The 21,761-nt window shown below is 55.3% G+C and overlaps 1 protein-coding gene across 2 annotated transcripts in view; it reads left to right on the top strand.

The window, feature by feature from the left end:
* WSCD1 (WSC domain containing 1) overlaps positions 1-21,761 on the top strand; it is a 42,123-nt gene that overhangs the window by 2,029 nt on the left and 18,333 nt on the right. For both annotated transcript variants that reach the window (XM_036837312.1, XM_036837311.1), the window contains exons 2-5: positions 8,381-9,081; positions 15,471-15,585; positions 15,927-16,111; positions 20,290-20,411. In XM_036837312.1, the coding sequence (XP_036693207.1) occupies positions 8,655-9,081; positions 15,471-15,585; positions 15,927-16,111; positions 20,290-20,411 (849 nt within the window). In that variant the 5' untranslated portion in view covers positions 8,381-8,654. The remainder of the gene's footprint in view (positions 1-8,380; positions 9,082-15,470; positions 15,586-15,926; positions 16,112-20,289; positions 20,412-21,761) is intronic.

The raw sequence follows: 21,761 nt of genomic DNA, 5'->3' as shown, positions 1-21,761 counted from the left end.
TCAGGGTGACCAACCTCCCGGGTGTCTGTTTTCCTGAGCATCTGTGCCCACGGATGATGCCTGCTGGGTGCTGGCTTGCCCGTGGGGAGGCGGGGGCGGAGAGGGAGCCCTCTGACCCTTCTCTGAGCAGTGGGAGGGCTGGTTGTAAGGGTTTCAGCCCCCCCCCCCCACCCCCGTCCTGCCCTGGGATCCCGCTGCTGCCCACGCTCGCCTGCTCCCCACCTGCTCCCGAGATGGACAGACTCGGAACTCCTCTCTACTTTTCTAACAGTGGTAGACGCTGTCCTCCCTCTTGCCGCTGGAAGGGCGTGCTTCAGTTTATGGAGCGCTTGGGTTATCCCATGTTGGGACGCCGTGGTTGGGATCAGGAGTTGGGGGGGGGGGCTTTTCTTTTTCTCCTCTGAATAGCCTAGGTTATCGGGCACAGAGAGTGAGGGCTAGTGGCGAGTGGAATACAGGAGGCAGAAAGCTGGCTGGTTCACTCTGCCTGCAGCCGCCCCTGCCTGCTGGTTGCAAGGGCTGGAGAGAGGGCAGCGGGGAGGCTTCCCTCGAGTATTCCCCTCACTACCCACACGCCATACCCTTAGCTCTAGCCTCACCAGTCCCTTGGAGAAGGTGCCCCGGTGGGCCATCAGAGCCCAGCAGTTCCATGGGGAGGAGTAGCCGTGTTCGTCTCTGATGCACACTTGCTGAAGGAAGAGTGGCAGGCAGCTGGGCTGGTGCGCCGAGCCCGGCAGCCTCATCTTCCCCCAGGAGAGGCCCCCTGGCCCTCACCTGCAGCTGCATCCCCCTGTCTTCAGCAGGACCATTACCGCAGCTCCTCTGGAAGAATGCCTTATTTTGGGGGGAGGGGATCCCTTATTCAGTGGGCGCTGGAGCCCTGTGGGGCACTGTCCTGTGGCCTACAGCATGTCTGGCTAGGAGTGAAGAGATGCTAGGATTAGGCAGAAGGCCAGACCCCTGCCCCTTGCCTCCTGTCTGCCTAACCAGGCAGAAGTGGATATCGTGGGCCACCAGTTGGTCGGCTGCTAAAGCTTGAGCCTCTGAGCGCTGGGCAGTGAGTTGCAGAGCCGCTTCCCTGTAGAGTCTGCCTGAACAGGCAACCCAGAGCCTCTAGACCGACCAGTGCCCCGGACTCTCCCTCCGGAGCTACACAGAGGCCAGGGCAAAGCTCAGTGTTTAGACCTTCAGGGTCTTTATCCATAGGATGTGAGTGACGATCAGACCCACCAGCAGGGGCAGAACTGGGTTGGAGGCAAGCCCTGCTCATCTGAGGAGTGAGTGCTTGAACGTGGCTTTGGACTACCTTCTCCCTGGGCCTCTTTTCACACTGCGGCTTTTAATCTCTCTTCCTCGTGGTTTTAATAAACAGCATGTTGACGTATCACCTGGAAAGTTGTTGGAAGGGTGGCACTTTTGGAGAACGTATTTAGGGAGGAACTCTATCTCCCAATGCGGACGTGAGAGTAGTTGGAAGAATGGGGTGAATTAATTGTGTACATCATAGAACACTGTGTGCCTCTTGGTAGCTGTTAAGGCTTTCCTCCTCCACTTTGATTCTCTTTTTCTTGCTCCTGGAAACTCATGAGGGAGCCAGGAGGGTACTGAGGACAGGAAGGCCCACCCCCGGCGTAAGTCCCCCATCCCAGTGACCTGAGACACGGCGGGCACAGAGCCAGAGAAGGGCGAGGTCACTTTGGCTGGGTACTCCACCCACTTGCCCAGATTTATCCAAATCACTCAGTGGGGTTTGGACCAACCTCGAGAGTTTGCCACTCAATGGGAGAAACATACGAACACATGAACAAAATCAGGTTCTACTAAAGAGGTGGCCCAGAGATAGCCTAAAAGTGTCTGTGATTGGCTCTTGCAAGAGTGGGTTGGGCTCCAGATCAACCAACTAAAAAGGCGAAATGCCTTTTAGTGCATTTGGTGGTATTCTGTTTTTCTTTGCAGCCCCGGCCCCTAGAGGGGTGCCTGGAGGAATCTCCACCCCTGGAGTTGAACAGATGAAGACCGTGTGATACGGTAGATGATGCCACAGACCTGGAATCCAAAAACTTGAGTTCAGTCTAGCAATAGCTATTTGTCTTTGGTCAAGTTAATTTGCCCTCTGTCTGCCTCAAATTCTGCATCTCCACGATGGAGATGATAATGATTTGACTTCACGAGTTTATGGGAAGACCAGTCATTCATTTGATGATCTGTTGATTCATTCAGCACACTTGAGAGCGTGTGAAAGTACCTCGCAATCTCTAATGTGGTACATAAAGATTTATTCTTATTTATATGAACCCCAACACTGGGTTTGCTGGAGGATTCCCCCCTCCCCCTACCTCCTTTGCATTGAATGGAGTTTCAACCTTACTATTATGTTTTATACCGTTTTAGCAATATTTCTTATTTTGGACCTTTTAAGTTCTGAAGTTCAGAAGATCAAAAGATTTGCTTCCTCAAAGGCAGGGACCCCACCCCATTCCCATTTCCCAGACCTTGTCCCACCCCAGGGCCCAGCAGATCTATATTTAGTGGGCCCTTTGCTCTCTTTCTGAATCTCCAAGACCCAGAGGCGTGGGACCCTGGGATGAGGGCAGCATGGCCCTGAGCCTTGGAGGGTGGCCAATGGGCACAGATTTCTGGGGTCTGCCCTGTGCCCCACCCAGAGGTGGACAGAGGCACTGCCTGTGTCTATGAGGGGCTCAGGCTGGGAGGAGAAGTGGGCAGCGTAGCCGGGACTCAAGGCAGGACACGTCGCCCAGAGCATCCAGCCTCGCCGTCGAGCGCTGGGGAGTGGCTCTGCTCCGGGGATCAGGAAGGCTTCTTGGAGGGGGTGGCATTAGACCTGAGCCTTGGTAGCCACAAAGCCTTTCAGAGCCACAAGATGGGGCCCACGTTGGCATCCCTGGCCGACGGAAGAGTATGTGTAAGGGGGCATGAAGCGTCGCACGCTGGCCAGTGGGGCGTCGAGTTCTGGAAGGAATATTGAAAGGAAGTTGCTGGGAGACTGAACCAGGAAGGGCCACTGAATGCCAGGCCGAGGCACTTGAACTTGGTCATCTGAGTCCTGGGGAGCCATTGCAGGCTATAGCATTGCTAGTTCTTGGTGTTAGAAAGATCTCTTTGTTAGGATGCTGGGAGGGGACAGCGTCTCGGAGAGGGGGCGGGGTCCAGATGACAGGCACTGAGCCTGAGCAGGGCAGAGGCAGGGGTTGAGGGTGGGAAGAGACAGGGGAGGGCTAATTCAGAGCACTGAGCCCAGCTGGAGGCTCCCCGGTGTGGCTTTGCCGAGGTCCTGAGGCTGAGACCCCCGCCTGCCCCGACCCCAGCTGCCGATCATGCAGGCTGGGGCTCCGAACTGCTAGACCACGAACGCCCGTCTCCTTGTCTGGGGAGCACCATGTCGGTCCCTGTTCCTTGAGCCTCGGGCTCTCACCCTGCTAAGAGCGCACGCTCTGGATCCCCAGAGGGTTGCAGCCCTCCCTGCACTGGCCGCAGTGGCCGGAATGCTTCTGGGGCAGCTGGTGTTGTTCTCCCCTCACCTGCCTGTTCTCTCTGGCGGGGGGGTGGGGGGGTGATAGAGTCACATGACTGAACCCCAGTGGCCACTGGTCCGGCCCAGGCCGTCTCTGACCTCTTTCTCCAGCCCCCAGGCCCTAGGGTCTGCCTTCTCTCCTCTCCCGGCTGTCGCCACCCCTCTCCTGTTCAGTCCCTTGGAAACCCCAGCCTGGTGCCATCTGCCCAACCCTCGCCCCTTCAGGCTGAGCCACAGCTGCCACCCGGGGCCCAGATAACAACAAAGTAACAGCCAAGGGCTCAAGTTGTCTAAGTCCCCACCTGAGACCCCCAGAAGCCCCTCTGTCCCAATATTCTCGTCTCATTCCTGGGAAGAAACTGAGGGGCTCCCTCCCCTGGGCCCTGGTCTCCTCTGGGGTGATACTTGGGCCTCTGGAAGGCCACCAGGCAGGGCAGCTGGTGTCCACCTTTGTCCAGCCTGAGGCTCAGTGCCTCCCTGGTGCCACCTCCCTCCCGACAAGGCCGGAGCCTCAGGTAAGGGTGGGCCCCCTGCCCCCCATCGTTCCCCTGAAGCACTTTGCATGATTCCCAGACAGGCGGTGTCACATGGGAAGCATGCCTCGGGGAAAAATGGTCCAGACCTGCAAGGAGGGGAGGGGCCCAGGAGGCTGATACACTAACCACATGGCAGCATCTGGGAGGTCTGACAGGGGCGGGGCGAGGGGGGGTGACACCGTGTGAGGCGCCATGTCTGGGAGCTTCATCCTGGCATGTTTTCAAAAAGGTGGTGATGGAGGCACACTAAACCCCTTTCAGGGATCAACCTTGCCTCACGTGAAGCTGGTGTGGGGAGAGAGGCGGGAAGCTTAGTGGGCATGGGGTGGGCTCTGGGAGCAGGGAGCCAGGTCTGAATTCCGGTCCTGGTTTGTCTGGCCTTGGCCAAGGCGCTTCACCCAGCTGAGCTTTAGAGACCTGGGCCCTCAGATGGGGGTGATCAGGGCACCTGCCTCGGCGGGAGATGGGAGTAAATGACATGGTGCAGGTGAAAGACACAACCCAGTCTAGCCGGATTATTCACCGCTGCAAGTGCTTCATAAATGGTGGCATTGAAAAAGCAAGCAATTGCTGACAGCTGGCTTAGCATGGGGGCAGCTTCAAGTAAGACTGGGATAGCGCGCCCACCCCAGGGAGTTGGAGGCTGAGGGGAGGTGTGGGTGGCTGACCCCCCCACGGCTCAGCTGCTGCAGGCCTCTCCTCCAGCGTCTCCATGTTGGCCTCTTTTGCACTTGTAAGCTGAAGGCTGTAGGTAACAGAAGGTTTACTCCCTGATTCGATCCCACGACAATGCCTATTTACCCCCATTTAACAGATGAGGAGCCTGAGGCTCTGCCCTGTGCAGTGACTTGCTCAAGGTGGATTTGCTCTCATGGAGGGCCTCCTGGCTTTGGGGTACAGCCGGCACAGCTGATGGGCAGCGGCTACATACGCCCCCCAGGTGCTGGCTGCTTGTGCTGCGCAGCTGCCTTGTGGCTTGGCTGTGAGCCCTTGTGCAGATTCTGCACGTGGCCCAGCCCCCCACCCCCACCCCCACCCCAGGCCTCTTTCAGGTTCAGTCACTCAACAAACATTTTTACGGGCACTGCCCGGCCGGATGTGTGCTAGGATCTGGGGATGTGGCGAGAAATCGGGTGTCATCTGTGCCCTGGGGGAGAGCGTGGCAGAGAATGGGGGACGACTGACAAATGTAATATCAGTGGGAAGTGGGGTGGAAGTCTGGGCAGGGGGACGGGTTCCTGATGTGGCAGGTGTTCAGGGCTGGGAATCGGCTTCTCGATGTTAGAAGTTCAGAGTGGCGGCCTGCCTTATAGGAGGCCAGGGTCGTTGAGCGCTGGTGTGAAAGTAGCTGCCCCCTGCCCCCACGTCCAGTGCCCACCTCCCCAGACCAGGAGAGGCCCTTCTGGGAAGGGGTGGCTCTAGAGAGGACTTGGGGGTGGCGCTTGGGGAACCCGGGTGCGATCAGCCCTGACAGTGCCCCATCCCACCGTGTCCTTTGTAGTATGCTCCCAGAGCCTGTATACAAATGCGTATGGAATTCTGGCTGGGTCTTGGCTTCAAAATTCTGAACTTCTGATCCATTGCCCACCTTTTGGCTCCATCTCATCAGAACCGTTCTTCCCACAGCAGGCATCCTCTCTCCCCTTATATTTTAGTTTTATAGGATTTTTCACTGATAGAATCCCGATCTTGTAACCAGAAGCCTTTTGCAAGCAGATCCGGAAACCTCTCTTCCTAGAATGACCACACAAGAAGGATAACATATAAAGCTCAGGCACCCTTATTAATTTCCATGTATCTGTAAGACCTGAAGTGGTGAAGCTGTGTCCTTTGTGCTTACGTATTACTCCATCTCCCGTGTTTCCGGCGAGGCTCCCACAGCTCTGGATAACGGGAATTTGAGATTTCATTGCCCTGACCCCCACAGGAGGCGGTTTCTGATACCATGATTCGCCTATCAATGTATCTTCTCGTTCATTTTTTAAAAATGTGTTCAGAAACAGAGATGGCTGAGCATCTATGCTTCTGGGGCTCATGCTGGGGGCCAGGGTTACTAAGATGCATAGGGCATGACCTCTAGTCTTGAGTCAGTCGCAGTCCTGCAAGGATGATTGACAAGTACAGGGACAATTAAAATCATCTCGGCACGGTGAATGCTGGGATGGGGGTCAGCACGGGCTGTGGGAAGACAGAGAAATCTACACCAGTGGGTGGGTGGTGGTCAGGGAGAGCTTCTCGGAGGAAGTGGCACCTGAGCTGATTCTTGGAAGATACACAAGGATTCACCAGGCAAAGAGGGAGAAAAAGACATCAAATGCATTGTGTACAAAGGCACCAGGGCAGATGCGCTGTGTGGTTGCTCTGCTGGACTCTGTGTGTGTGTGTGTGTGTGTGTGTGTGTGTGTGTACATGCACATGTGCACACGTCATGGGGAAGCAGAAGGAAAGGGCCTGGCGAGAGATGAGCTGGTTGGACTGGATCAGGAAGGGGGCCTTGTATGTCATGCTAAGGAGCTTGGAGTTTATCCCAAAGCCATGGGGAGCTATTGAAAAGGGTTTTAAGCAGGGGAGAGCCATGATCAGATTTGTGTGTTAGTAGGATCACCCTGGCAGCCTTGGAGAGGATGGATTGGAGGGGCCAAAGCTAGAGGCAGGGAGATCAGTCAGGATTTCTTGGGATTTTCTCTGCGGTTCTACAAATCTGACGAGGCTGGCTGGGGTGGGCCTGGCACACATCAGCTTAGAGAGGAAATAAAAGCTCTGGAGACCCGTCTGGAAGGGCTCCCAGACTCAGGGTTTAATTCCACCTTCATTTGCTGATTCCCTAGCCAGCCACCCCTGCCCCAGCCTAAAGGACCCACCGGACCCCCATATTCCCAGATCCTGCCCTCCCCAGAAGCCTCAGAACCTGGCAGCTCTCAGCATTGAATCAGAAAAGGTCATGCTGGTCTGGGCCCCTCCCAGGACCCTGGAATGCCAGGCCACAAGAGCCCAAACGTTGTCTTTCCTCTCACACCCAGCCGCCGTCCGTAGGGCACAGAGCAGCCATTGAGGGGCCGTGGGGCCCTGGCGGGGGTACCGGGCCTTGTTACAGGCAGCGGCTTGGTCACGCTCCTAGGAGTCTTTCTCCCCGGGACAAGCCTGTCCTTGTGTTAAGGGCCGTCCTCACCCAGCAGCCCGGCTCACAGCAGCTGTGGGACCCTCTGCGAACCCCTGACAGTGGACTTCAGAGGCGCCGCCAAAGGAAACCAAAGCCCAGCGTGAGAGCTGAGTCCTGGGGAGCAGAGGGGCACCCGGGAAGGCTGCTCTGAGAGCCCTCCCCCCTTCACCTCACCAGGTGCCCAGCCCCGTTTGGCAGGTGCATGGCCTGGGGCACTCTCCTGCCCTGGCCTCCTGCCTTCAGGAAGCCTGGAAAGACTATGCAAGCCCACTCTCTCCCCGTGTGCCCTCTCCTGTGTTAAAACCGACCCACGTCTGCAGAAGCATTTCCAAAAGACAGTTTGCAGCCCCAAGGCACCCGGGGAGTCAGCAGATTGCACGCATGTATTGAGCACCTGCTGTATACTCATGCCTTGGGCCGGGTGCACACGTAGGTGGTGGGGTCTCATTATAGGCTGGGCCACGTGTCAGTTCAGAGCCCAGGCTCTGAATACAGACTGTTCCAAACCTTGGCTCCTCTGCTCACCAGCTGTGTGACTTTGGGAAAGTTACGTTGCCTCCTTTTGCCCCAGTTTCCTCATCTGTAAAATGGGGATAGTACTGTACAGTATCTACCTTGCTGGGTTGGTGTGAGGATTAAATGAGATGATGCATAAAGCGTTTAGCTCAGTGCCTGGCGTGAAGTAAGGATTCAGTACAAAGACACTGCTGTGGGTTTTTTTATGGTTGTTTTTGATGGGAGTGGAAGGTCTTTCTTTCTTTCTTTTTTTCTCCCCCCAGACTCCCCTCCCATCCAGGCTGCCACATAACACTGAGCAGAGTTCCCCATGCTATACGGTAGACCCTTGTTGGTTATCCTTTTTAAACCTACCTCTGCTGCTGTTTTTCCTCCTTACTGCTATCGTTATTGGATCTTCCTACCGCTCCGGGAAAGAGTGTTAGTCCCCTTTTACAGATGAGGAAGCTGAGGCCCAGTGAGGTGAAGTAACCCACCTGATGTCACACGGTCGTGCAGTGGCAGAGCCGTGTGCTCTTGCAACACGGCTGTTCCCTTTGGTAAACAGAGCCCAGGAGTGCAGGGCGCCTGACCCTGGGGCAGTGGGAGAAGTGGACCCTCCTATTGCATCTAAGTGCCCTTTCTCTTCTTTTCCAGATTTATAAGCTGGAGACGAGGGTCGCTAGAGCCCAGGGATGGCAGAGTTTGTGACACTTGGGCAGAAGCTGCAGCTGCAGGGTCCGGGCCGGAGTTAAGTGATGGTGCCATTTGAGCACCTGCTGAAAACCAGGCAGGAGGAAGAGTAACCCCGGGAGAGCACAGGCTGGTGCCGGGATGCAGGGATGACGCCTCCGCAGGCCCCGGCCTCCCTCCCGCCTGGGTGCTAGGAGCCGTCCCTGGGCTCCAGCCGGGAGCCCTGCCGCCCAGGGGCATGGCCAAACCTTTCTTCCGACTGCAGAAGTTTCTCCGCCGGACGCAGTTCCTGCTCTTCTTCCTCACAGCCGCCTACCTGATGACCGGCAGCCTGTTGCTGCTGCAGCGGGCCCGCGTGGGCCTCCCGCCGGGCCCCCGCGCCCCCGGCCCCCTGCAGGCCCTGCCCGTGGCCGCCGTGGCGCTGGGCGTGGGCCTGCTGGACAGCAGAGCCCTGCACGACCCCCGGGTCAGCCCAGAGCTGCTGCTCGGCGTGGACGTGCTGCGGGGCCCCCTGGCCCGGCCCCGGCCCGGCCCCCGCTGGCTCCGCAGCCGCAACTCAGAGCTGCGCCAGCTGCGGCGCCGCTGGTTCCACCACTTCATGGGGGACCCCCAGGGGCCGCCCGCCCTGGGCCCCGAGGCCCCCAGGCCAGCCGCCAGCAGCCAAGGTAGGTGCTCAGCCCTGGGTCCCCTTGCCTATATGGGAGCTACTCCCAGGAGCCCCATTCGGGGGCACAGGACTGGTGTCCCCTCTCCCTGGCCCTGGCGGCAGCCCAAGAAGTAGGCACTGAGAGCCCATGGCCTTCCCACACCGCCCCTTCCCCCGGCTCCAAGGCAGACAGGAGGGGCCTGGGAGGGGAAGCCCTTTGGAGTTTTGCTCGCTCCCCAGCTGGGCTCGCATGTGGCTGGAGGTTGAGATGTGCGAGCATCTTAGAGCTGAGACAGACCTCGGCTTGAATCCTGGCTCAGCCCCAGGTTTATTGGGTGACCACGTCTCTTAATTTCTCTGGGTTCCTTGGAAATGGAGGTTGAGATACCTGCCCCAGGGTTATGGTGAGGATTAAATGTGATAATATAGAGCAGCGGTTTGCGAAGCAGAGTCCCAGACCAGCAGCCTCAGGATCACCTGGGAGCTTGTTGCAAGTGCAGCTTCTCAGGTTCTCTCAGACTTACCAAGTCCCGGACTCTGGGGCGGGGCGGGCAGCCTGGAGCAGCGCGGTCTCCAGGTGGTTCTCATGCACGCAAAAGCTGAGGACCACTGGGCTAGGGGTCCTGATGTATTCACCGGCACTCAGGAACTGGCAGCTATTATTACTTAAATTCCCCAAGGTCATTCTCTTAGTTTGGGTTCCCCGGAAGCAAACCCTGAAACCAGGATTCAAATGGACTTGGTTAATTTGGGATGTGATCCCAGGAACACTGGTAGGGAGTGGGAAGTGAGACAGGGAAGAGAAGGTGGTCAGTAAAGGGTACGTTATGGAGCAGGTGGGGGCTTGGAGCGAGGGTAGAACATGCATCTTAGGGTGCAGCCTGGAGGCAGCAAGGCCGCGGGGACACGGACGGGGCACTGATCAGACCGCCAGAGTCATGCAGCTGGGACTCCATCATGGGGTCAGCCTGGTTCCAGGTCGCGACTCTTTACACCAAGTTATCCAGACTATGCAGGGCCCAGTTAACTGAGCCTGTGTGAAGTGGGCACCCAGGGAGTGTCATAGCTATCGTTGGGCGGTGACTGACCTCAGTCAGTGTCTCAGCATCCCTGTCACCACCCCATTTGGTCCTGTACCACAAATCACAGGAGAACTGCTATCCTGAGTATAAGAAGTGTAGTTGGAGCTTAGAGTCCTCAGTGGCAGGATATAGAAGAAGATGAGGCAAGAGCCTTAGGAGGATGAGTCTGGCGGCCCAGTACAATGAAGACTGGGGGACTCTGCCTTCTACAAGAAAGAAACTTCCTTGGAATGAAGTTTCATCTGAAATCCTCTAGGTCATAGCCCTCGTGTGGGATTCCTCAGCAAGGCTTCCACGTAAGAATGAGGGAGAATTGAGGGACGGGTTCTGTAGCTCATTTCATATAGATAAAATTTCTGTAAACTCTCCCCCAACACATCTAGAAGCTCGGTGTCTATGCAGGCTACACCAGTGTAACTCATTTAGACTAAAGTGGAAGTGACTAAACAAAGTTGCCATGGATTTCTTGGAAAGAAGGCATGGAAAGAGCACAAGTTTTGAAAACAGACCTGGGTTTCTTTCTTGGTATTGCCAGTTATTGGCTCTATGACCTTGGGCAAATTAGCCGTGATTCCTCTTTTTATTTCTCTCAATCCACACTTACTGAGGACCCACGTATGAGTCTCCATGTGTGCTATCACTGTGCACTTGAGGAGCTCAGTCTGGTGGTGGAATCAGATATGCACGCAAATGATTACCCCACAGTGTGACCGAGGCATCATAGAGGCACGTGCAAAGGGCTTGGGGCTCATTAGACAGAAGTGACAAGTTCTTTGTAACCTGGCTTCAGGGTGACTGGGCAGCAGAGGGGAGGACTCAGGGTGACCTGGTTATAGCCCTGTGTATAGAATACGTATATCCAGGAGAACCAGTGGGTACCCCTTAAGTCATCATTTAGAGAGGCGATGGAAGAGGCTGCAGTGAACGCTGAGGAGATCATGGTGTGATGTAAACAGGACCGATCGTCACCCATTATACACCACCAGTTTCTGCCCTGAGCCCCTGAGTGCCCTCCACACTCTGATGCTCTAGCTGACCCTCCCTGGTGACCCCCAAACCTAGCAAGTGAAGGGTTAATGCCTGGTACAGTGGGAACAGTCAGGTTCTGGTGTTGAATGGTGATAATTCTGACAGGTTGGTGCCCCGCCCCAATAGGTTATTCAGTATTTTGAATATCCCCCAGGATTGGAGGAAGAATCCGCCCTCTGGGAGAGGCCGTGGTATCCTGGCTGGAGATCTTCAGAGAAAGTGGGGAGAGGCGGGCACTGGCCTGAGGACCCTCTGGGGGCCCCCTTCCCTTCTTGGGGCTCTGTGGGCCCCGCACAGCCAGGCGGGCCTCCCTGGGGGAGAGTAGCTCACAGGCCAGCCCTCGGGACAGCTGCTGGGGTTGCAGACAAAGAGAGCGTCTCTTTGCGGCCGGGCAGCCCGCCATCCCCCTGTAAGGGGATCCGGCAGGCAGGGCTTGGAAGCCGCAGGAGGCCCTATCAATCACTCAGCATTTCATTATACCTTGGACAACATCCATAATGGAATAAAATGTCAGTAAGTTTACTAGGGGAAAAATAGTAACTTCTCCATAGCCAGTTTGTTTTTTATTGATAGTAATTTGCAAAGACATTGCAATATCTCCAAAGCCATCGTTAATAGCCTCACGGCATGTCCATTTTGATGTGCAAATGAGCAGATGCGGAGTCACAGACAATAATATATCGCCTCCGTTTCAGCCGAAAGTAATAAATCCGTCTCAGAATGTGTCCCAGTGCATCCCTGGGAAGTCCTTTCTTTTTGCACATTCTCTCTTTCTAACTCTGTCAGGGAGTTAGAAAAGCCATTCATTATTTTTCCAGGAGAAAGGGCTCCCCTCCTCCTCACAAGCAGAGGGGGAGGCGCCTGCGTCTCAGGCCTTTGCTACAAACTGAGAGGGGACCAGCGGGGCGTGAGCGTCCCCTCCAGACCGGTCAGTTCCACCCGATGGCCAGCTGGTAGCTGGTTAGCCTCTTCTTGTTTTTGAAGAACCCAAGCCTGACTGCTCAAAACCATTTCTTTCTCTCTTATTAATGTGTTCCGCTAATATTTACGGAGCCGGGACTTCCCTGGTGGCACAGTGGTTGAGAATCTGCCTGCCAATGCAGGGGACACGGGTTCGAGCCCTGGTCCGGGAAGATCCCACATGCCGCGGAGCAACTAAGCCCGTGAGCCACAACTACTGAGCCTTCACTCTAGAGTCTGGGAGCCACAACTACTGAGCCCACATGCCTAGAGCCTGTGCTCTGCAGCAAGAGAAGCCACCACAATAAGAAGCCCATGCACCGCAATGAAGAGTAGCCCCCGCTCACCTCAACTAGAGAAAGCCCGCGCGCAGCAACAAAGACCCAACACGGCCAAAAATAAATAAATTAAAAAGAAAAAATTTACGGAGCCATCGTCACACTCGGCCCCCAGGTTAAAGTGTAGGATCAGAATAATAATAGCTGTTACTTATCCGAGCATCTGTGACGTGCCTAGATGTACATCTGTTATTTCATTTAATTTAATCTTTGAACAGCCTTATGATGTCAGCAGTGCTATCACCATTTTCATGACGAAGGATTTTGCATTTCAGTGAAGTAAAGTCAGGTAAAAATGTTTATTGTTAATGACATATAAACAATAAAAACAGTCACCACTGAGCCCGTACTACATGCCATGCCTGCATTAGATACTTTCTACGTTATCTTGTGGAATTCTCACAACCACCCCATGAATTCCATGAGACCATATCCCCGTTTTACAGATGGGGAAGTGGAGGCTCAGGAAGGGGAAGCTGCACATGCCAGGTCACGCAGTCAGATAGTAGTGGAGCCTGGATTTGAATCTAAGGCAGCCGGTTCCCGAAGGCTGTTTCCCCACTCTCCCCGCAAAATGTGTGTGCGCCGGTCTCAGCCTTCAGGGGTCTTGAGCCCAGGCACCTTTAGAACCTTCTGGTTAACTTCCCATCACCGCTGATAAGTGTTTAGCAACCCCTGAGCTTCTTTTGGATGTTTACTTGAAAGCTATATAGAATTTCTTCTTTGCTGAGTAATACACATCAGAAATTTCTCAAATACTAGTTATTTTTTTACTAAGTAGGCAGGCTAAGGAGAGCGATTGATTCTCACTGACCTGGGTGAAGGCTTTCTGGTCTTGGTAGTCCTGAGATTTATATAAAGAGAGAGAAGCTCGTGGGGACTGGGTGTCTGGGGTCCCGAGTAGAGGAGTGGAGCCTGTGTCCACGGACAGACACTGGGTGTGGCCACGTGTGTGCTGACGGGCATCTGCAATGAAGGCGACCTCAAGAGGTTCAGAGCCTGGAAGGGGGAGAGACCCTTCGGCAGACATTAAGGAGGTGACTGTTGCTCTCTCCTCAGCCCCAGGTCCTCTAACCTGAGGTCTCTGGGTCTTCAACCATTCCTGGCATGGCGGAGAGTCCCATCTTCCGCCATCTTGGTCATCTTCCTCTTGCCTTGCCTTTCTTAACCTGGGGTCCTGGGAATTGCACATTGGTGCAGCCAATGGGACCGGCCCCTCCTTGCATTGGCGCTCTCTGCTCCCCCTCTCGCACCCTCACAGGATGTCAGTGTGGGTTTTAGGAGCTCTAACCCACTGTTGGCATCGTGCCTGACCCTGCCTGGTGAGTCACCAGCTAAGGGGAAGGTGTGGTCCCTGCCCTCAATGAGCCTTAAGTCATGGTACAGAGACAGGATACACAAGTGTACACGATTTTTAACAACAGCAGTTAATGATAAGGATATGAGTGACAGCAAGTTTTTCAGACGCTCAATGTGACAATTCAGAGAAAGGAGAGGCCATGGTGGGCTGGAGTGGTCAGGGCTGTAGGTTGTCAAGGACGGGTAGGAAGTCAAGTGTGGACATGCGGGAGGGAGCAGGGACATGTCCACATGTGGCAAGAGAAATGAGCTTGGGTGGGGTGGTGGGTTGCATTTATCCATTTGAAAGTTGAGGAAACTGAGGCACAGAATGTTGAAGTGATTTAGTCAAGGTCAGAGATGGATTTAAGTGTGGTGTTCACACCCAGGAAAATCACTCCCTCCCTGATTTGGTCCCCAGGAATGAAGGCTGGCAGACCCACTCCTCCAAACCACTCAGCAGGCGGCCCTGAGCTTCTGCTTTGGGCCAGGTTCTTGGCAGCAGTAAAAACCAGTCTTGCCGGATCAGGGAGCTCCTGGACTGGTGGATGAGATCGTTACTCCTCCCCGCAAAGCCGTCTGGGAGCTGGCAGGCTGTTGGGAGGCCTTGGGCGTGCTGCTTCCCAGAGAAAGCCTAATTTCCGGAGGCTGCAGTGTACTGCTCAGGCGCCACTTGAGACATCCTGGAACTGAGTGTAGACGTTCCCCTGGAGACGAGCAGCATCTTTATCACGGGTGCCTGATCCAGATCTCGGCACAGCTATTGTGGGTGTGCATTCACAGCTCGGACTATGTGATGGCGTGTTTGCAAACTCCCAACGCACAGTTCCTTCGACGCGCTGCGATGCACATGACATTTACACACCTGACACACTTGCTTAGTGCTCGAGTTCTCCAGGCTTCGCTGTGCATTTCTGGGAGGCAGCTCCCTCTCTTGGGGTGACAGGTCAGGGCTGTTTCCCATTGACATGTGCACGGTTGGGTCAACTCTGTCACTGCTTTGTGGAGTCTTGTCCCCTAGTGTCCCTTTGCGGGGATGTGCCAGAGATGCCCGGACTGGGGAGGGCTCAGCTGTCCCCTGGTCCTAATGATTCCCACACAGGACAGCTCTCTTACATGTTAACAGCTGCTGCTTACACACCTGCAGTGATGGGGGCTTACTCCCTCCTGGGGTGGCAGATTTTCTTCTTGAAATAACTCTCCCTGTTTGCAAGATCTTTATGTTAGCTAAGATCAGACTTTCCATAACTCATTTCTTCCCTCTGGATCACAAGGAGGTGACAGAACCTGCCTATCGAGACATTTGTGGAGGCAGAGAGGCCTCTTCCAGCCTAGGAAGGGAAGGGATGGAGAGGAGAGGGGTCCAGGGGAAGCAATTAAACCAGCCAGACTCGGTGGGTGAGGGTCAGTGGAAGAAAGTTGTGTTCTGGCTGATGCCAGGCTCCCGGCAGGGTGTCTGGAGGGACAGTGGGCCATTAACTACGGAAAGGGGGAGGAAGAGAACAATGTGGGAGTGTCCAGAGGCGCTTCAGGGAGGCTTGGACCACAGCCTCATCCCCTGGGCTTCTCTGCGAAGAGCCTTAGGCAGGAAGGGCAATGCCAAGGGTCATCTTCCCTCTCCCCGGGGCCTCTGAGTCTCCGCTCTTCTTCCCCGCCTGCAGGCACATACATGGGATGCTTCAGTGACGACGGCCAGGAGAGAACTCTGAAGGGGGCTGTGTTTTTTGACTTGAGAAAGATGACCGTCTCCCACTGCCAGAATGCGTGTGCTGAGCGGTAAGTGTGGGACCCTGACCATCAGCTCCACTGGAAATAAGGTCCAGAAAGTGGAAGTGGTGTCCCTGAGGTGATGCGTCGGCTTCCAGTTGGCTGTCATAGTGTAAGCAGAGCTCGACCGATCAGATCCCAGTTGTCCGGAACAAAGAACGTTTACTGATGGGACGGCAGGGGGTTATGGAAAGAGCTCTGGGCTCAGTGTCAGGAGACCCGGGGTTCACTTCCTGCAATGCCAGGACTCACCCTTAGCCTGGCCCCAGACCCAGCCGCCATTCCTGGATCCAGACCTCAGTGCCCTGGGCCAAGGTCGGGACTCACCCCAGGCCCCGCTCTGCCTGCAGGTCCTACGTCTATGCTGGCTTGGAGGCCGGGGCCGAATGCTACTGTGGAAACCGGCTCCCAGCAGTGAGCATGGGGCCAGAAGAGTGTAACCACGAGTGCAAAGGGGAGAAGAGCTCCGTGTGCGGGGGCGTGGGCCGTCTGTCCGTGTACCGCGTGGAGCAGCTGCAGCCCGGCTCCAGGAAGCGTGAGTGTGCCCGTCTGTCCCCTGCTCTGCCGCCACCCCCGCATCTGCAGCCCCGCATCCAAACCACGTGGGGCCGAACCTGTGCTCTCCCTTCCTCACCACCTTCCCCAGACAGGCTCGCGGCAGGGGTGTGGGGTTATAGCCAAAGTTCACGCGAGTTCATGACCGAGGCACATCTTTCCTTATCCTCTACAGGAGAGAGAAACTGATCAGGAGGCCCAGGGCCTAGGTCTAGGTGTGTCTCAGACATGCTGTGTGGCCTCAGGCAGTTTGCTTCCCCTCTCTGGGTTCCAGTCTAGTTTGTGAAGTGCAGAGGCAGACTTTGATTTCTAGCAATGGGGCAGACCAGGTAGTCTGAATGTTTCCTAGCTATGAAACACCTAGAAATGCTGGGTAAAATTGTTTTAAAGGCACAGCTGAACTAACAAGAAAGTAAGGAAATCCCTGGCTCCAGGAAAGAAGTGGGAACTAGGAATCACAGTGGTGAGATGAAGGTAATCAAGGATGCTGTGTAGCTCTGGGTCTCCGCCAGGGGAAGTTGCTGGTCTTGGTGATCACACGGCTTAGGTTTTCATGTCCACAGAGGACAGAAAAGGAGGCTTTGAGCCTGTCAGGGTAGGGAGTTGGATTGAAACTTCTGTGTATAGTTGGATCCAATTTCACTGAAGTATAAATCAGTGAAATTTTAGATTAAAAAAAAAAAAAAAAACACCTACCAGAAATAGAAAAACTTGTCTGTTTTGACCTGAGCTTCAGGTGAAAAAAAAATTTCCTAAGAATTTATAACCTAAGAGTTTATAATTGCAGGCCTGCATTTGTCTGAGTTTTGAGGTTCAGATTTCTGCTGTCTGCCTGGTCCTGAAAGCTCCGACATGAAATTTGGCTCTGGGCCATCTGGAGGTACCAACAGAGGCAAATGCAAAATTCTCTCTTGGGAGCTGTGCCACCAACCCAGGTGTAAAGAGTTCCTGTAGATAAATTCTCACTGAAGATGAGTTTACAATTCAAAATTATAGAACTCAGGAGGAAATAATCAACCACGAGGGAGAGTAAGCTGATGCACCAAGCAGCAAGACTGAACCTCCCAGGATTTCACCTGAAAGTGCTATCAAACAGAGATGACAACTGAGGGGGCCCAGCTAGATGTTTGTGAAACTCAGATCTGTCCTCATTGCAAGATGAGCTGGAGATCCACTTGATGTAACTATAAAAGGCCCTTTTATAAAATAATACGGCTGTGTACATTTGCACATGTGGGGAGCCATCCTCTTCCTGACTGGGAGGGGCCAGGCTGGGAAGAAGTCAGAGCATGGGAGACCTCCCCCCACCACTGGCAAGTGTGACACTGCAGATGATGGAGGCACAGCCCAGCATCCAGGAACGTCAACTCATCAACTCAGCCACCTCTGGCCATGGACCAGGGCTCCAGGAGAGCTGATGGATTAGTTCAAGAACTGGACAGAGCTCAGAGAAAGGTGTCAGGTCAGAAGCGAAGACTGCAGAGGGGTTTCTGGGAGAGCTTTCCTAGTGACGAAGGAGTTTGCTAAGCAGTCCAGAAGCCCAGCTCAGAGAAGCATGGGTGAGCTTCAAAGCCAACACTGGCTACCATCTATGGGGTCAGAGTGATGGGGAGAGTGGCTCAGTGCTCAGACCCGGCCAGCTAGGCTATTCCGGTGCTTCCTATGTTCAGACAGGACTGTCTGGGAACCAGGGCTCCAGATGGGGGAATGGGGACAGGGGTGGAGACCCTGACAACACACTCTACGGATCCACTAATGAGCCATTAACTCAACAGATACTCATTGACACCTACTCTGTGCCAGGCCCTGTCCGGGCTCAGCAGTTTGCCATGGTACATGGATGTATCAAGTCCTGCCCTGTCATCTGGGCATCCACATGGGCTTCCTGAGGACCAAACTGCTCCAGGAGGGCTTCTTGGACCTTTGACTTTCCTGGGTTCAAACAACATTAGCCCCCCTGACTCCTCAGCCCTGCCCGCCAGGAGGATCAGGCCTGTATGTGGGCTCTGGGCTGCCCCGGCAGCTCGTCCTGCCTGCTCAGCCACTGACTCTTAGAGATCAGTATTTGGCTCTAGGTTGCCCACTGGTTAAGGGTCAGATGGTCCAGTCATTCAAGCCAGCTTGAGATCTCAAGTCGGCTAGACCTGTTGTCGTAGTTAATGTTGAAACGGTTTAACAGCCTCCCCTTCTGGCAGGCTGTGGAGGCTGCACGGCTGACCTTTGCCTGCCTGCTCCCTTCTCGAGGGCATGAACCGACAGGATCTCTGTCAAGAGGTGACCAGGTGACCGGCCATCTGAGATTTGAGCTTCTCACTGGCAAGGAGCTCTCACAGGGGTCAGACCCGTGAAGGTGCTCCGCGGGCTGGGATCAGAGGGAGGTGCAGAGCAAGTCATCAGTGGCTCTATCTCGCAGGTGTCCTTCTGCCCTAAGTGCCCCTGGAGCTGTCACCTGGGGAGCGGGGGAGAAGGGAGTGGAATGGGCTGCCCTGGGTGACAGCCTCTTCCCCGACAGTCATGGCGGTGAAGTCTAGAGGCAGCTGACGCTGCACTTCTAGCAGCGTCTTGTATCACTGACCTGTTACAGCTTATGCCACGCCCTCACCTGCCCTGTCGTGTCCAATTCCTTATTCTGTCAGCACATATTGGGCACCTGCTGTGTGTCAGGGTCAGGGCTGGGTGTGGGGAGCATTGGGGTGACCCAGGCCACAGGGAGGTACTCACCGGGACACTATCACCCCACTCGCCCTGCCTGTCCTGCTCACCTCCCTTGCCGTGTGCCCCGGAGCCTGTCTCCCTGGAGCCTGTCCCACCCCAGTGCAGCTGACTGAGGACCACGGCCCAGTCCGTCTAGATATTTTGTCCTTTGGGGGCCCGGTCATGCCACAGGGCAGGACAGAGTTCTGTGGGTCCAGCACAAGTCATCACCCCAGGCCCTGGCACCAAAATCCAGGGCAGGAAGGTGGCTCTGGGAGATGCAGCCCCATGGGGGCTGGCGTGTGGATGCATGTCATTCCTCAGAACAACTCTAGCTGCCAGGCGTTACTTAGGTGAGAAAATGGAGAGTCTCTGAGTCCATGACATGCCCAGATTGCTGACTGAGTCCCTGGCAGTGCCGGGGCTTGATCCCAGGCCGTTAGGATGCTCCGCCTGGACTGTTTTCCCAGCACCAGGCTGCTTTCCCTCATCTGTGCCCTGATAGGTCCGTGCCCTGACGCCCAGACCACTGGTGCCATGGTCGATAGGATGGGCTTCCGGGCCCAGAGTTTGGTCCTGCTTTGCAGTTTTGCGTGGAGAGAGCCTCCCGCCATGGTGCCGGCTGGCGAGAGGGTTTCTGCTCTCTCCACGAGGTGTGGCAGGCGGAGAGAACCAGGAGAGATGCTGAGCCCCAGGAGATGTTGTGCTAAAAGGAGCATGGGATGAGAATCAGGACGCCATCCAGAGAAACTCTGAGGAGTCTGGAGGAAATAGGAACAGTTGGTGCCAGAACATTCCAGAAGGTTTGTCCCCACACCAAGGAAGCCAACTAGGGAACTAAACTTCTCCACCAGAAGGTCTGTAGAACAACCTGGCAGCCTGTGTACCACGGGCTTGAGGAGTATTCCTAGAATCTGGCGGGAGTTCAAGATCAGAGAGAAAGCAAAGTAGTGGTGTGACTCGACGGCACAGCAAGAGGGAGTGTGGCAGGATTTCAGGTTTCCAAATCGACTTTTCTTTTCGTGTGTACGTGGGTAGGACAGAGTTTTCCAGAGTGACAATCTCTTGGGTCACCTAGTGCAGAATCTAGCGCAGAATGAATGCACAATCTCGATTTGTGGAAGGAAGGAGGGAAGGGAGAGAGGGAAGGAGGAGGAGAGGATGCATACTGTCCCCCGAGGGCTGACGGGAGAAGCAAGACATGAGTTCAGAAGCTTCAGCCAAATGGTCCCTTGTCAGTGACCCTGGCGACCAAGGCTAACGAAAGCTCTGGTGCCTGGTTTCTCTCGGGAGCTTGGCTTGACCACAGCCTCTACGGGCAGTTTGCCCTCTCTGATTGGAAATCTGCCTTTCCTGAGTGTATTTCCACCTGTTTCGGCATCTGAAGCCACCGTTTTCCTCTGTGACAGGCACCAAGAACGGTGGGCACCATTTCTCACCGGAACCCCATTTCCTTCCCCGCAGGAAGGACCGTCACGTACCGTGGCTGCTTCCGACTGCTGGAGAACGTCACACACGCCTTCCCCGACTCCCTGGTACAGGCCAACGTGACCGTGGAGACGTGTTCAGGATTTTGTTCCCAGAAAGTAAGAGCAATTATGATCTCACAGCCCTGCCCTTTAACCATCCAGCCGGAGTGGTGGTCTCAGGGAGGGGCAGGTGCCCGTGTGGGGCTGCGGCTGTCCGTCCTCGGAGCCTGGGTGGGAGCCGAGGAGGGGGGTCCGGGAGGGCGGCAGGCGATGATGCAGCAGAGCCGCCGAGGATGCCAGCAGGGAGCCCGCTAACGAGGTGATCCGGGGCTGGGTGGGGAGTTGTCAGAGAAGGTTGTAAAGCTGAAAGAATCGTGCCTTTCCCGACGTGAGCTCTTGGCACAAGTGTCAGATGTTAAATTGGCTTGGTTTGGAAGCAGGAAGATGCTGGCTCGGGACTTGGGGAGTGCAGATTTTCTGTTATTTGCGCTGACAGCGTTGGGCCATGAATCTGACTTCGGGGGCTGTAGTCACTCATGTACCTTTGGTTCAGCCTGGGCTGAGGAGTGGAGTGTGGTTCTGTGCAGGGGCCGGGCTGGGCACCAAAGGCCACTGTCCCTGCATTGCATGCCAGCTCCAGGGTGGGAAATGTTGATCAAGGCCACGTGGGGCTTGCACAAAGCAGGACCGGGGATGGGGTGTGAAGCGAGGCTGGTGGGACCGGCGGGCCGCCCAAAGAGCTTTGAGAGCTGGGGCTGGAGACCCGTGGTCTCCAGATTGGGCTGGATGCTGTGGCCCTGGAAATGGCCCCGGGTGGCAGTAGGCTGGGATTTGGGGCTGCTCCGATGTGCTGGGGTTCAGTAGCCTTGATGGGACTGTGGTACGTGGCAGCGTAACAGAGTAGGGCTAGGAGAGAGGAGGGCCTTGGCAACGATGATGATATTTATCAACAGAAGCTAACAGGTATTGATCATTTATTCCAGGTTCTGTTCCAACTTTACATGTGTTAACCCATTTAATCCTCTTGACAACCATAGGTGCTCTGCTTAACTGCATTTTGCAGGTGAGGAAACAGAGAGCTTGGGCATTCTGCCCGAGGTCACACAGCCAGGAAGGGGGAGATCCAGGATTTGAACTCTGCTTAGCTCCGTAGCCTGCTGGTTGTTAGACGGGTATAGGACGTGGGCCTCAGTGAAAGCACATGTAGTTGGACACAAAGAAGCACTCCCTCCATGGGGCCCCGACCTACAGGGAGCTGCCGTGCTCTCAGCCCTCTTGAGATGCTTCCCTTGGAGGCGGGGGGAGACAAAGCCTTTCTCCTACTCGCTTCCCTCTTGCACAGTCGCGGCCTTTGAAGTGGCTCTCTGACATCTCCGGCATTTCCAAAGCCACTGCCAAGGACGTCTTAGGCATCAGGGCTCATGAGACACAATTCTGGGAGCCGAAAAGACTGTTTGTTGATTCACA

This window comes from Balaenoptera musculus, chromosome 20, assembly GCF_009873245.2.
Source record: "Balaenoptera musculus isolate JJ_BM4_2016_0621 chromosome 20, mBalMus1.pri.v3, whole genome shotgun sequence".
NCBI lineage: Eukaryota > Metazoa > Chordata > Mammalia > Artiodactyla > Balaenopteridae > Balaenoptera > Balaenoptera musculus.
Note: the sequence above shows the minus strand (reverse complement) of the source record. Positions and strands in the feature narration are given on the sequence as shown.